Source organism: Pseudopipra pipra, chromosome 11 (assembly GCF_036250125.1).
Source record: "Pseudopipra pipra isolate bDixPip1 chromosome 11, bDixPip1.hap1, whole genome shotgun sequence".
Lineage (NCBI taxonomy): Eukaryota > Metazoa > Chordata > Aves > Passeriformes > Pipridae > Pseudopipra > Pseudopipra pipra.
The window spans coordinates 9268716-9284362 of NC_087559.1; the positions used below are offsets into that span (position 1 = coordinate 9268716).

The following is a 15647-nucleotide window of genomic DNA, read 5'->3' on the forward strand; positions in this document are numbered from 1 at the left end:
AACACTTCCTGCTGTATTAACACCTGTATTTACACTCATGAGTCAGAGACACTCAGGAAAAGCGCTTCCTAAAGCATTCAAATTGTCTTACAGAAAGGTGAAGGGCAGGCAAGATGCACCATATGGATGCCAATGAAACCTATATTGTGCTGAAGGATTTAGAATAACTGGCACAGAAAAGATTGTTAAATACAACTCTCACTTTATTCCTGCAGAAAAGCCCAGGAAAGCAAAAGTAACACCCCACAAACTTTTCTCTGTTGTAAAACATCATGCTGGTATTTTATGGTATTTCCAGTGGACACCTTTCCCCTCAAAGCAGGCCATGCACTCAATCCTACAGCTGCAGCTGCCATTAAAAAACAGTGAAAGCCAACCACTGTTTTATTTCTTAGTCTGTGTTCCATCAACTATACCAAGCACTCTGGTGCAAGCCAAGTCTCACAAGGCCTTTGTTCAGAGACAAAGCACCTCTCAACGTGTGAGAAACCCCTGAACAGGTTCTTCCCCAGGACATGTCAGCCTGGAGCCCGTTCCCCTTTGGTCAGTGTCTCTGCCTCTGCACACACCCACACACCACACTGATTTGGTTGGTTAACAAATGATGGCAAGAGCTTCTCCTGGGTGCACTTTTCCTCATCAGCCTCAATTTTGCCTTGGCATCACATCACCAGGATGCTTTGAGATGCCCTGATTCTAACATGACCACAACCAAACCACACAGACAGACTGAAAGCCTCATGCCCTTTTGAGAATCATCTCACCACACTAATACCTACAAGCAGTTTTGGTTTAGAGGTAAATACCCTTAGTAAGTACAAGGAAACTGGAAGAGAGAGAGACAAGCTACAAAGGCATCACTTGTCACTAAGTCCTACCATGGGGCCAGTGAGTCTTTCATTGAGCCAGTAATAGCATACCTGCTTAGAGCAGCTAAAACTACAACACTGCTGGTGAAAAAATTCAGCACACTAGTTTTCTCTTAGAACTAATATCCAAAATTTCTTCTATTAATTCTACTCACAAAAGCATTCCTGAAAATGTGCCACTTGCCTTTACACTTCATGAACAACATCCAAGCCATCAGCTCACTCAGCCATTTGAGTCACATCAACACATAAACCTGCATCACATGCTTAAAACTTGAAAAAGCTTTCAACCAAGTTCCAACAAGTCCAAGTTAAAACATAACTAAAAGGTAGTTTTATTGAAAAAGAAAAAATTGTTTGCATCTGTCCATTTTGGAGGCACAAGGTTTTCTTTTGCATTTGCAGCTAGTTCTTTAATAAAGTTGCAACAAACCCTCCAGCTAACACTGGGTGCATCCTGAGAGCAGCACTGTTACTGTGCAACACAATAACACTAATTATTTTGTTCAGGCTAACTGGGAGAAATTAGTTCCTAAAATACACATTTCTCATACCCTCACCTTGAAGGAGAAATTACTAATTTTAATTTCAGCATGACTGATTTGAATTACATCAGACTGCAGTGTCCTTTGAAAGATCATTCACATCAAACACAAATTTGATTGCATCATGTTAGTTACTGAGTTGTTCTGTGTAGAAAGTTCCTGGAACTAGAAATCCTATGGCATGAGTCACCATAACAAATGGTGATGCTATGGACTGCTTCCCCTCTAGAAATGTTTGCCAGTGCTCCTCTTCCAGCCTTTCAGCCTGCAGAACATCCACTGTTCCTCAATACTCAGATTTGTAATCAAACTTTCAGAGTATTTCTATTGGTCACTCAAGCAGATTCTTCACCACTTTGCATCACCTGTCCTAAACATTAGCAAAACTGTCTGCACAGCTACCCTGCAAACTGAAAAACAGAACTGGTCAAAAATAATAAAGATATTATTTTTAACCCAAATCAGTCTCTGACTCATTTCTATGAGCTCTACTGGGTTATCAATGGGCTGTAGCACAACTGGGGAGATTTACACAGCCTAAACCACTGAATTTGTCACATCCAAAATTTCTGAAAATACATCACAGCAGCACAGGAGTAAAGAGACAATACACAAGGGATGAACAAGCAGTATTTCAGAGTCAACAGACCATTAACACCAGGACAAATGCATACTGCAACATGAGGCCCAAAAAATGTCTGGAAAGTAGCAATGTCAGTAGGCCTGCAGTAAAAGAGATTTTGAAGCAAGCACTTACACTCTATGGATAAATCATATCATGTATATCTCAGGAAAGGTTATCAAATGAAAAAGAAAACTATTAAAAGGTTTTCTATGGCCCTCAAAAGAGAGCCATAGAGAATGGCTCACATGCCCACACTCAGGCTGACACAAGATAATTGTCATCTCCGTGTTCCATCCTTGAAAACCACCATCCCTTAGTCATCCTTGGAAATAACACCCACCACTGAGGAGCAGAGGGGAATAAAAAAAACCCAAAACCATAAAATAATGACTCTTGAACTTACCTGCTGTAGAGGGCGGAGTGGGGGATGATGGAGATGTTAAAGGGGAACTTGCCCCAGAGCCTGCTAAATAAAACAACAATCTAGTAACTACAGCTGTGACATGGCAGCTCAACAGTCAGACAAGACAGGTTGTTGGAAATAGGCCAACTTTATTGATTGAAGATCCAATCCTGCTTCCATTGAAATCTTGGGAAAGATTCCCATTCATAGGAACAGTGTCACTTGGACCCAATCTGAACAGAGCAGCTTTATGGTACAGAGCATCAGAAGATCTCCAAACACATAGGAAGTGCATTCAACAGTATTCCTCTATGGGAAACACTTCTTTTCTGCTGCTTAGGCTGTTTGATTTCAGCATCCAAATTCTGTTCCCCTTAAAAGTTGTGCCACTGCATGGATGGCACCCATCTCTCCTAAGAGATGATGTTCAGTCAGTTGCTGTACTCCACAAGTTACTCTGATATCTAACTACTCCACAACAAGCTGCTTTTGGACACATTTTAGCCAAGCAAGTCAGCTCTTTTATCTGTTCCATAGTACTAACCATACCTTCTAACTAAATAAAGACCTGTCAAAGGCTCTGTTGTTTTGGAATTTGGCACTGAAGCAGCAATTAAACAGATAATTCTCTCATTCATCTTAACACCTTACTATGTAATACAGATCACCATAAAGAGTCTCTCTGAAGACTCCATTCTTAAATAGCCCATATAATGAATATTGTTATTCAACTCAAATATAAAACAGAATAAAGAGACTGATTGGTTTGGTTTGGGTTCTTTTTTGAGGAATGGGACACAGACGAGAGGAAACATTACTTTAAATTAAGCAGCTGAAAATCTAACATTGACAATATTTTTAAGCCCTCTATTTATCTATCACTAAATACCCAAAGCAGTGGTTATCAGGCTTTGGTAGTCCAATATTAGTATGTAAACTGATGGTAATCCTGGATCTTTTTGGACAGAAAATGACAGTAACAACAAAAGAAATGACACAGATGTGTAGAAGCAAACTTTTCTCTCTGTAGTTACCTGAGTTATTTGAGTTGCTGTATTTTGCTGAGTGTTCTTCCCCACTTTCATAGGCAGAACGTTTTGACTTCTTTGAAAGGAAGCAGAGAAAACAGAAGATGGGAATGAATAATCACTTTCTGTTAAAAGGATTGAACTGACAGATTTCTAACAGCCATCTGCTGTATCACACAAAGTTTATCAGTAGTGCAGACAAACACAGGACAGAACAGAGCCACGTACCTGTGGCTAAACCTATCCATGCTAAACATGCAAAAAATATACATATATTTTTCTGTGTGAGAAACCCATTTAAAGATTTCTTACTTTTCGTGCTAAGATCTTCCTTTTCTTTTTTTCTTCTTCAGAGCCATGATGAGATTGAGCTCTTGTCAGCCTTCTGTGCTGGTGAATCTTCAAAATGAAGGAAAAAATAGAAAAAGAACCATGTTAAGATCTTAAATGTTTTCAAACAACACATTTGGGGTACAAGAAAATATGCTGTAGTCAGTTTGTTTAGATTTATTTTTTCATTTTTTAGCTTTTATCTTTACTGTTGCTGGTAAAGGATGGAGGCTCATACTGCAGTTAAAATTATCCTTTAACTTGGGAGCCACTGCCTGTGAAGCTGCATCACTTAAAACAGTGAAATGCCACACAGTCAACAGCTGTTCTACAAGTCCTCATACTGCAATTTTGGGAAAGCAAATCTGTTGATGAAAGCCTATATTACTCAAAATCAATTTTGAGTAAAAACTCATTTTCTGTACGTAAAAATGATAAGAGGAAATGAAATATCTGTAGGAAATAAAGAAATCCAGACATTACCAATTTCTGTTCTTCTGTTAATCGCTTTTCTATGCATTCCTTGGAGATTTTCAACGCCTCTTTTAGCTTGGTAGGAATCTAATACAGAATGGGGAACAAAAACATGGCACAAAATGTGATAAAGGAAAACAAAACTTGACTGCTCACACCTCACCACTCATCACATTGCTCATCTAAAGCTCCAAGTTCTGGCACCATTCCTTTAGTGAATAGAAAATAAGACTCTAGATGCATGTTTTTCCACTCAGAAATAACAGCAGGGACAAAGAAACTCTAAAGGCTGGGAGAGGTGACTATTTTGATACTCCAGTCACATCCCCAAACTGCCATGAGGCTGACAAGACACATGGCACATGTGTTCCAGGAGAAGTGCCCTGGGGCAGCTCCCCAGTGGGACCAGATGTGGCTCCCAAAATGCCCCAGTACTGGAGTTGGCAGCAATGTGCTGATGGTCTCACGCAGCAAAATCAGCTTCACAAGGTGCTTCCTCTCACTGCAAGGGACCCACATTACTTGGCAGCCTCTGCTCAGACAGAGCATCACCATTAGCTACACAAATGGGCTCCAGGACAGCAACTGCACTTGAACACTCATGAGTCACATCATGGCCCCGTTCTAAGGATACAATTCAACACAGGAATCCAAATACTGCTGGATAGAACAATAAAGGCAAATAAAGCCAGTTCTCCTCTACCTTCTCTGTCAATTAATGTGTAGATACTCACAGCCTTGCACTTCCATAAACATCAGCAAATCAATGTTCAACTCTACCTTAAACTGTGGTTTCTCAGAGTTTGTTAGCAGGACGTCACTGAATAATCTGTGAGTAGATAAAAAAAGGGGAATATTACTTCCAAGAGATAGGGAAAACCACAGCAAAAATACTACTGGTACTGTTCACTTAAACCCCTCTTTCTTCCTTTCCTTTTCTGTCCTTATCCCTAGGCCACAGTTTAGTTTTTTCCACAGGTTTTTATGTACTGCTTTTTATTTTCCAAGCACCGCTGTAATATCAGCAGCATCCAACACTCAGAATGTAGTCACTACTGATGGCAGAGAAAGCAAGTTTATCTGAGATATTTTGAAGGTTGCTACAACAGGTACAATTATCTAAGGCAGAGAAGAACAACTTTTCCTTAAAAGCATATGGGTTCTTTAATTATAAAAGATCTCCAGGGGTTTTATTTTAAATTTCACCTAAGCAAAATCATTGTTCTTGTTAGGAAAATTCTCTTAGCACAACTATTGTTTTAGTATTAACAAGAGACATGTGAAAGGTCAATGAGTGAACATTTGACAATATCTGCATTCTTGCCTGCACTCCACAAAAGGCAACTAAAGCAAATAATCTAATATTTTTGTTCTCCCCTCTATGGTGTCAGGAGCAATGCTTAATCCTTTTCCATCCAAAACAAAGACACTAGAGGGCAATGGTAGTCTGAAAATAAACTGGTTAGTCTATTTCAAGATACTTTGTCCTGGAGAACATACTAGAAAACTGTCCCAGAGAGATCTCAAACCCCGCTCCAAGATAAATATTTCTGAGATCTTTCGTTGCTGTTCACTATGGAAAATTATCATAGACTTATACTAGGAAAAACAAATTCAACTCTAGAATCAAGTTAATTAAGGAGAGTATTCCATGAAAAATTCAGAAATTAAGCAGAAATGAAAATACTTTCAAAAAGCCATGACAATTCATCCTTGTTTACAGGGCTTTCTGATCCTTTCTGATTACATGTTCTTATGAAAATAAGAGAAGTCATAATTTGTATGGCTATAATAAATAGATACTTAAATTACATTAATTGCTTTAAATTACATTCATGCCATTGCACATCTACATAGAACACTTTTGTGAGGAGTATTGGTATGAAGGAGATGTAGTATAATATCTTAAATATCAGATGCAGCTGGGCATGGATTGTTTGTTCAATTTCTTTTAAGACTTGTATATTCCTGTATTCACAGAGTTTTCTTACAGTATTTTTCCCCTGTTTACAGTCTCCTCTCCACCTTCCACCTCCTTCAAAAGCAGAGGAAGGGAGGAGGAGAAGGAATTGAAGGATGCAGTGACTCCCAACCAGGAAATTTGAACCTGAGAGCATATTCTAAATGCACTGCAATCTGTGTGTTGTGAGATCAGACCCAGATTTAGGTATGGAAAATCTGTCATTTATTAGGTCCTGACTCTGGCACCTCACATAAGGAAAAATAAAAGAACTTCCCACCAGAACTGTGGTTCTGTGGCTTGGCACGCTGGTGATATATCACAGCACAGGGACAGCAATTTCCCTGGAAATGCTGTGTCTCAACTGCAGGCAGTTGTGATCTCCACTCACTCACATGCTGACAGTGCTCCCTTCCTGCATCCCTCCCCACTGCCCCTCCCTGCCCTCACCCCTTCACTGCATCCTGGGAGGACAGCCTGTTAAGGAAATTTAGTCTGTCTATGCTTCAGAGAATCCCAAAGCCAACCCCACAAGAAATCAAACAGAAGTTCCACATAGCATTTCATACTCAGAGCAAGTCTAAATGTCACTGCTGAGCAAAGCAAGAGATCTATTTCACCAGTCATAAGTAAACTGATAGCAAAATCTACTGAAGTAGATCTGAAGGAGACATGCAAAAAGACTTATTCTAAATCTTTTAAATCAATCGGTACATGATCTTAGGCATACTTGCATTACTTTAATAGCTGGATTAATTTAAATCATGCTAACTAAAGTGTATTCATAACAGCTCCAACACACCAAGAGACAAAAAATGTTAAAAGCACATTCATCATGTTCACAAGGGATGGGTTCTACAAAGCCTATCAATTTTAAAGCTTCATTTGGGACACATCCCTCAGAACAAGGAGCAAACCTTTCTAAAAAGAAACAAGAGCAAAAAGGCTCTTCCTCCTGAAATAATTAAAAACATTGCTATGAGTATAAAACAAGTAGAACAGGACTTACGGCATCTGTAAGAGCCGTGAGACAGTTGGCATGCCATTCTTCATAGCTTCACAGGTCAGAATGGATTCCAACACTGACACTACCAAAGAAAGAATAAGAATGAACACATTTTTGCACGGCAGGACAGCAAATGATTTAGAATGAACGTCTGTGTGATGTTACCCTAAGTATTGCATCAACCAAGCAGTGATGAAGCTCTGTGGCATGTGTTTTTTATTATAGCGTTACTATTACACACACAAACCTTTCAAGAATGTTAGACATAAGGCAAGGAATCCAGGCATCTCATTACTTACTAAACACTGCTTTATCACTCAGCTAAAAAAAACAAAAGGTTTTACTTATACACTACATATATTTCATGAAGAACACATTTTCACTTTGACCGAATTATTAATTCTTTCTGGTCATATGCTGCAAAGATCTCAGGCTGATATTTCACAGCACTTCAGCTTGGGTAGAAGTTAAGAGTGCACCTAGGAAGCTGTGACTGAGATATTCTCCATTGCATACTAACCAACAAACACTGAGGGTGCAGGGGGGAAGCTCTCTACTGGAATCGTGTCTGGGGGTCTTCCGTACGTCATTTCATACAGTAAGTGTCCAAAGCAATGTACATCAACACCTTCTAAAGTCTGTTGAGGAACAAAAAAAATACAGCCACAACTCATTAGTTTTTCACAACTGGTTAACCCATTGCAGAAAAACAGTGATTTTGCATGTGAAGATAGAAAAGAGGAACCACTAAGACAGTTCTTAACCACAACCACTTCCCTGCATAACTGTTGCTCAAATGAAATCTTCATGCCTCAAGCTAAAGCAGACACCACTGTCTTCCTGCATGTGATGATAAAAATGTGATAGCAGTATAGTCAAGTTCTGTAAAAATGTGTGAAGTTGTAAGGTCTTTTCCTACAGCAGTTTAGAAAGCCACACATTGACAGAAATCCCAACCAAGCCCATTTTCCGAGCTAAGTCAAACAGCAAAGAATGAGGTTCATAATAGGACCTGCTGCCACTTTACAGGGAGGTAGATAAAAAGACAGAAAAAAATGCATATCAAACAAACCTAGGAGAGCCTCCCTTGCTCCTCCTTAGGTTTGTGCAAGCTGTACATACATTCTAAGCTCCCACACAGTCATATTTCCAAGATTTCTGAATTGTGTTTAAACAGAAAGGGCTCCTCTGACTGGAAGATGCTCAGAGCTTTGATGGCACTAACAGATTTGGGCCAACCATGAACTTTTGATCGTTTCTTTGACAACACAGCAGAACTTGTTTAGCAAGGTCAGCAAGCAGCTATCTCGTGATGCTGTATGGAATTTATTACAATGAGAGCCTAAAGGCAGGGCAAGATGCTGCTGGATTGCGGCAACAGGGCAAATTTGTTTTCATACTTTTGCAGGAAGATAATATTTTGCTTTACAAGCCTGCAGTTAAGACACCCTTCAAACAAATAAAAACCAGCTTTGAACAGCTAGACATCTGCAAGCATCTCATCAATTTTCACAGTATTCACCAAAGACAAGGCTGATTAATACTCCCACCTAAGCACAAGTAATAAGCTGTGATCACTGGACAGACATACAAGTGAAAAAGTGTGGTAGACAATAAGCACATTCCTATAAAATATAAGACCAGGGTGGAAAGAGACCTTAAAACAACTGTACTTTACCTCTATTTGTGCCAGCACTGTTATCACAGAAATACTCACCTACATTCCCCTTTTACCTGCTTACCTTTGGCCTCAGCCTCACTCCAGTGTGCTGCAACAAAACTGCTGTGCAGCCAAACAGTGATTTGGAGGAAGCAGAAAAGGAATTTGATGGAGAAAAGCTCAAATTAAAAACAGGGGCTTGAGAGAGGTTTTTTTCATTCTAGTCAGTTCTCCACAGAGGTTCAGGATAAAGAGATGCATAAGACTCAGTTGAAGTAATTGTCTGAATCTTACATTAATTTTCCGAAACTGTGAAAAGTATGATCGATAAAATGATGGAAGTCCCAACAAGGAATTTTCTAGATCCAGTAACTTGCAGGTATCCCCATCCAACATCACATTGGCAGAGTGAAGATGGCCGTAAGGAAATCCTTTCTCATGCAAGAATTTTAATACCTGAAAAAAATCCAATGCAGAAGCACTGTCACAAGATGCTCTGATGATCTCAAGATCATAAGATCATCAGTTTAAATGCTCCAATACTGCAGCAGATACATAATAAATGAGGCCCCCATTTGGAATGCTTGCTCAACTTGATCTTCTACATCATCTTTGCCCGACTATTCGTTCCCATTTCACTGGTAACACTTTTCACAAAACAAACATTTGATGCTGATCCTCAAAGCAACAACCTCCCAAAAGAGATCTGGAAACCAAAATTCACAATACTACTGAATATAATAGTTTGAATAAAAAAAATTTTAAAAACACAAGAATGACCATGACTTTATGGCACATGTTCTGCTGTCTATTAATTACTTTTTTTCCTTTTTACACAAGGAAAAAACTACAATATCACCTCTCTCCCACTTAAACTCCACATGTACCAATTGCCTTTTTTTTTTTTTGGTCATAAAGGGTCTCACACACACATATCTAAATTCAACTCTCAGCAGCTAATCTCAATTCACATTTACCTTTGAAGTCTGCTGCTGAAATAAAGCTTCTGTGCTCAAAAGTTTGTCTACTTTTCTAGCTAAACCAGTTGGCCTCAAAAAAAAAAATCATAAAGGCAGGTAAATAAAGCGAAGAGAAAAGTACCTCTAATATTTGCCTTCCATATGTTTTTATTTGCTGAAGCTCAAGACCTTGAATTTTTTTAGGATTGCAATACTTCTTCAGGAATGGGTCTTTTGGCTTTGCCTTTAAAAAAAATACACATATCGAATATCATGCTGAGAAAAGTCAGTATTTGTCTTAGTTTGCTCAGCAATAGATGGCAAACACTTTTATAAAAGACATATTATGGTCATTCCATATCCATGTGGGCGGTAGACATTACCTTATAAATAAGGTCCTTTAGTGTCCCTTTTTCACTGAATGGTCTAATAACCAGTGCTGAAGATTCATTGGCAGTGGCAAAAGTGATTTTGTAAATATAGGGATGCTATCGAAAGAAGAAAAACCGTAGGCAAATTTTAGATGACTGGTTCTGTAATTCATTTGTGTTCAATTCACAAGTAAGAAAGGATCTGCCTGAATTGTATATTTAAAGCAATAAATTGGATTCTGTCAATGACATTGAATAACCCATGCAAATAAAACTTCACTAAGACATTATTCAATTAGCACACAAATTAAAAAAAGAAAATCCACTATCTTTTTTTTAACAAAACAGACTGGCAGTTTAGACAAATGAAAAATACAGCACTTATTCATGAGCAGCTTTACTGCATGTTTAAGTCATGATAAGCTAATAAATTCATTCCCAGTTTTATACAACTATGGCACATAAGGAAATTCAGCATTAATAGCTGTCATAACAGTTTTATGTCTTCAGAAATTATTATAACAACTTTGCAAAACCAAATGAGAGAGCACAGTTGGAAATAAATTACAGACACAACACAAACACCAACTGAAATTGCTAGTCAGGAGAAGACCCCTTGTTCATGTCTTATTTTAATACAAGTTTCAGTCTGGCTGGAGTGTTGGGCAGCCTGGTTTTCAGCCTCTCCTGTTATGGGCAACTGCTGAGCTCCAGGACTGCTCAGAGATTTACCAGTTTAAATACTATCCTTTTCAGCCAGTCTCTCACACACTTAACATCCTCAACTCCTTTTGGAGTCAAATGCCAGTTTTTCAGGCAGAGATGCCTACTGGATTTATAGCGTGGCATTGCACAGGAGCTTAAATTGTACAGCTTCCATTGTACCTCTACTTAGATACTCCTTTTTTTAAGTTCAAAGAACTGAAAAAACATAACAGTCCTTCCACTGCCTCATCCACTGCTGCCTGAGAATATCCCCAGCTCATGGGCTAGCAATTACACCTAGGTAGCACTATCCTAACAGCCTGAAAGTGTTGAGGAGCTGAAATAAAAGCTCATGACCTCACAGTACTGCACAAGAAGAAAAAAAATTAAATTAACCACAACACTGAATCTCCTGTAGTAATCCTGCAGGATTGTTATTTGTGCTGAGAACATGTTGCTTCACATTATATGGGAAATGTAATTAAAAGGTTTGCAAACCTTTAAATGAAAGCAACTCTAAAATTACAAACTGTCTGCTAGGCTACATGTGCTTTTGCAAGATGAATCCTTGACATGCACTTCTCTGCACAATTTAAAAGTCTTCAAGTATTACTCACAGAACAGGAAGAAAGAAGTTTCACAGCATACTGTAAGTCTTTGTCAGACAAGTACTTATCAGGGCCAAGATCAGCCTGGAAATAAATAGGAAAAGAATGGCATCATAAAAGATGTTGTATTCTATAAAGAAAATGTGATCTATATTCTACTCTGGCAAATGAAGACAGATGTTTGAAGGTATATTTTGAAGAGCAAGCAAGGAAATTATACATACAGAATGAAACCTGAAGAGGCTGAACAAGGCCATGGTTTCACAAACAAAATGTGTGACCATAAATATTACTGCCTGTTTCCTCCCCCAGATCTGACATTCATTACTACCACTGAATGAACTCTGCCAACTCCAAACTGAGGGACTGTGTGCATTGTGAACTGATAAGGCACCTTCTTCCTCTGCACCAAGAAAAACTCCCCTCCTATTGCAGGCTTTAGTGATCTCTGCTCTCCAGTGAAGTCTCACAAACAGCACTGCTCATACAATTAAGGCAGCAGCACATTTTAGGGCAGGAGCAAAAGCAAGTGTTGTCAAAGGACCAGTTCATTTCTCTCTTGCCTAATAGTTTGTCAGTACAACTAAAGATCTGAATAAGAAATCTCACCACTTTAGAAAGGATCATCTTATTATTTTCAGTGAGCAGATTTATATATGGTCAACAGCCACATCATTACAACTAAAGAATCCTGAGGTGCAGGACTGGGAACAAATGGCCATGCACAGAAACTTGCAAACTGGATTTGCCACCAGAGGAAGGAAACACAAGACGTTCCCACACCACACATCCACCTAAGGGCTTTCAAGGCTCTCCCAAAGCCTGAGCTCTTCAGCCAGCTCTCTGACACTCTCACATGGTAGTCAAAATAAAATCTTGAGATAAATTGAGATAGACTTGAGTATGAGATGAAGGCATATATACCCAGCTTAACACTAGCCGTTCCTTTGGTTGATTCTTTATCTTCATTAAGAAATATTTCTTACGTATTCGCCAACCTATAAAAAAAAAATCAGCAGCAGCTTTAATTAAACACAACAGGACAAGGTCTGTAAGCAAAGACTTAAGATTGGAATCTTAGGACAACTCATACAGTTGGGAAAAAAATCAGACAAGCTTTCATGCACACATGCTCTTCTTACCTATATCTTTTAATGGTTCTACCACTTCCCACTTTGGCTCTGATCGGAAGAACATTGAAACGTGCTGTAAGGCAATTTCTGGAAAGAAAAACGAGAAGAAGGGAGAAAGAAAGTAGAAAAGAAATTAAAATGTTTTAAAGAGACTATATCATGTAATTATCCACATATTAGGTAAGGTTCAATGCCAGAAGGAAGCCTGCAGGAATTCAGACTAAAAGTCAGCAAAATCACTTCAAAAGGAAATCAGATAAAAACACAGTTAGAGGGCATTTGCATTTTTAACTTGATAACTCAAATCCAGAGAGAAAACACAGAAAGCATTGCTTGGAAAACTTAGCTTAACAGTCTGCTTTCTATCTCTACTAGATCTACATTTTCGAGTCTAAATCCAATGCTCACAGCTCAGATTTCCCACAATAGGAGTACACAACATTAGATCATGAAATGTTTCTGCTATACCTGTAAAAGTACTCACTTTTATCTCTTTAATGTGCATCTATATTGCCATTACTACATGTAAATTATGGAAACTAAACACGTGTTTCACCACGTGTTATTCTGCCCTTTTCTGTGCAGACGAAGGTATTTGGCCAACTATCATGAACCTACATACATTTGGGGGGCTGGAGGGAGGACACCTGCCTTGTTAGTGAATTCTCCCACAGCTGGGAACACAACTGGTTTATTCATGAAGTGACCCAAGGGGAAATCTCAACGAGAAGTGGTGACAGCAGGGGGAGAAAGGGAATCATGCTAACAAGGAATTTTCTCTAACATGGCTTATCTTGGCATAGAAAAACAGCAAAAAGGTAAGGATGTGTTGATCTCTCCCTCTATACTTTATATACACTGTATCCTCTCTCTATATAAATACGCTAGAAAAAAAAGTGCAATAAATATCATCTCACTGCTCCAGCATTTAAAAAACACAAACTGATGGTCTCTAAAGACCACAGGCAATGATGTCTGTGCTACCAAGTTCCCGGCAACTGGCAGGAAACACAATCTTGATGAAAGTTCTCAGAACTAACACAGAAGTCACAGTGTCTCCTAGAGGATTTAAATTGCTTGCTCAGCATTAGCCAGACAAACTGCATCCATAAAGAGTTACTAAGAATTTACAACTCCTGCACAGCTTATCATAAACATCCGGTAAATGTTCTTTGCACTTTGAAGCTGAAGACACCAGAATGTTACATAAAGGGAGAGAAAAAAGACAAGTTAAAAGGAAGTAGTGAGTTCCTGCTTCAGGAGACTCTGCTTTTATGAAAACAAGCTTTGCATTTTGCAAAGAGTTGGTTTGCCCGTGAACTAAATCTGTGGAGTGGGTTTGATCACTAAGAGGAAGTTTTTTCAGTCTGTAAGACAAATATTTAATGGTTTCCAATAGCTGAAGTAATACAAATTCAAAGAAGAAACATTTAGTAGTGAAGAAACTGATCACTGGGCTACCATTTTAAAGGGATACAGTGACTGTCCAGTATTTGTGGGAACAAGGTGTCTAACTTATTCAAGCTTTGTAAAAGTACTAAATCTAGCTCAAACAATTATTTCTGGAAGTCTCACATCTCAAAGCAACAGTAGGAGCTGGACAAGATGACCACAACTGTTCTTGTTGAAAGATTCAGTGTTGAGAAGACTGGCTGTTTTAGCAGAACATGGAGTGGACAAACTTAACTCCACCTTACACTCTTACAGACAAATGACTTCCCAACAGCAACCCTCTCCATTTATCACCAACTCTCCCTCCCCCAAGTTCTGCTTATCTTGACCCTCTGTGAAATAATTCAAATATTTAGATTTGACAATCTCAGCATGATCCATGCACAGAGCTGGAGAAGCCTTATCATAAATAATCACATGCACAATATCACAATTTTGAAGGTTGTTCCCCACATGTTTTAGTGCAGATCCTTGCCAGCATTCATGGAAGATACACACACATCCTAAAGTCAAACTGTAATGCAGTTTTGTACTTCCTACTTACCAGTGTAGTTTACAGAATAGCTGTTTGGGTCCAAGAATTTCTTTACCAGTTCACAGTTAGACAGTATGTGATGGGTGGTAATTACATCGAGATAGGCCTGGAGTCCCTTCTGTCTTTCAGCGATAAATTCACGCTCCATATTTCCAATCAATTTTTTTGGAGGAAGAGGTAGACTTAGAGTTGAGATCTTAAAAAGAGAGGAAAAATTACTAGCCTTGCTCTCAAAATGCCTCAGGGATATAAACTGGCAACTCAGAAAGTAAAAGACTCACAGCAGCAAGCTAACTACTCGATAACTTGTGTATATACAAGCTTTTATATTTTTCCTAAGTACTGTTATCAGAGTCAGATGATAGCTCACATCCCACTGTGAAGAGATTAGTAAATGGAACAACACTGAAAATACAAGGAGACAAATTTTTGCTAGTGACTCATACATTTAAGATCACTACACAAAATTTTGAGATACTAAATGGCTACAATTTTCAGCCAGACCCTTCCTATGACATACCTCTGCCACAGCACAAAAACTATTCACACCTTACCATTTTCTCTGGATGAGATTTATGCTTTCTCATTTCATGAAGTGCAGATTAATAACTTTTCTTTGCCTCTATGACTTTGTAGGTAATTTAAAGCCCTTTCTGTCAGTACTTTAAATCTGTAATTTCAAATGTGGTGCAACTTTTCCATTTTCTCTTCAGAATTTGCTACTGTACATTTCTTTTAAATTCTATACATCTTTCAACCCAGAAATAGCTGCAATCTACCAGTGGACATAGAGTAGTTGTTTTATGCTGACACTAGTGATCCAAAACTTCAGAAAAAAAATCAGAGAAATCCTTCAAAATAGGATGATGAAAAAACGTACAGAAATTCAAAGCCTTATGTAAGTCAGATCAAAGAGATCATCCTCTGTGTTTATATTCAATTACATCATGTGAATTGCCAGAATACATTTTTCATGTTGTTAAC

At 38.6% G+C, this 15647-nt stretch overlaps 1 protein-coding gene across 7 annotated transcripts in view; it reads right to left on the minus strand.

The window, feature by feature from the left end:
• The window catches only part of PXK (PX domain containing serine/threonine kinase like), a 35068-nt gene that overhangs the window by 4724 nt on the left and 14697 nt on the right, over window positions 1-15647 (minus strand). For 4 of the 7 annotated variants that reach the window (XM_064667348.1, XM_064667355.1, XM_064667350.1 and 1 more), the window contains 14 exons: window positions 14673-14859; window positions 12686-12763; window positions 12468-12541; window positions 11553-11627; window positions 10243-10347; window positions 10002-10103; window positions 9195-9356; window positions 7761-7878; window positions 7244-7322; window positions 5055-5103; window positions 4284-4361; window positions 3783-3869; window positions 3477-3546; window positions 2443-2505 (listed from right to left, as the gene is read on the minus strand). In XM_064667348.1, coding sequence (XP_064523418.1) covers window positions 2443-2505; window positions 3477-3546; window positions 3783-3869; window positions 4284-4361; window positions 5055-5103; window positions 7244-7322; window positions 7761-7878; window positions 9195-9356; window positions 10002-10103; window positions 10243-10347; window positions 11553-11627; window positions 12468-12541; window positions 12686-12763; window positions 14673-14859 — 1327 coding nt within the window. The remainder of the gene's footprint in view (window positions 1-2442; window positions 2506-3476; window positions 3547-3782; window positions 3870-4283; window positions 4362-5054; window positions 5104-7243; window positions 7323-7760; window positions 7879-9194; window positions 9357-10001; window positions 10104-10242; window positions 10348-11552; window positions 11628-12467; window positions 12542-12685; window positions 12764-14672; window positions 14860-15647) is intronic. The other 3 variants (XM_064667349.1, XM_064667351.1, XM_064667354.1) reach the window with 1 other exon arrangement.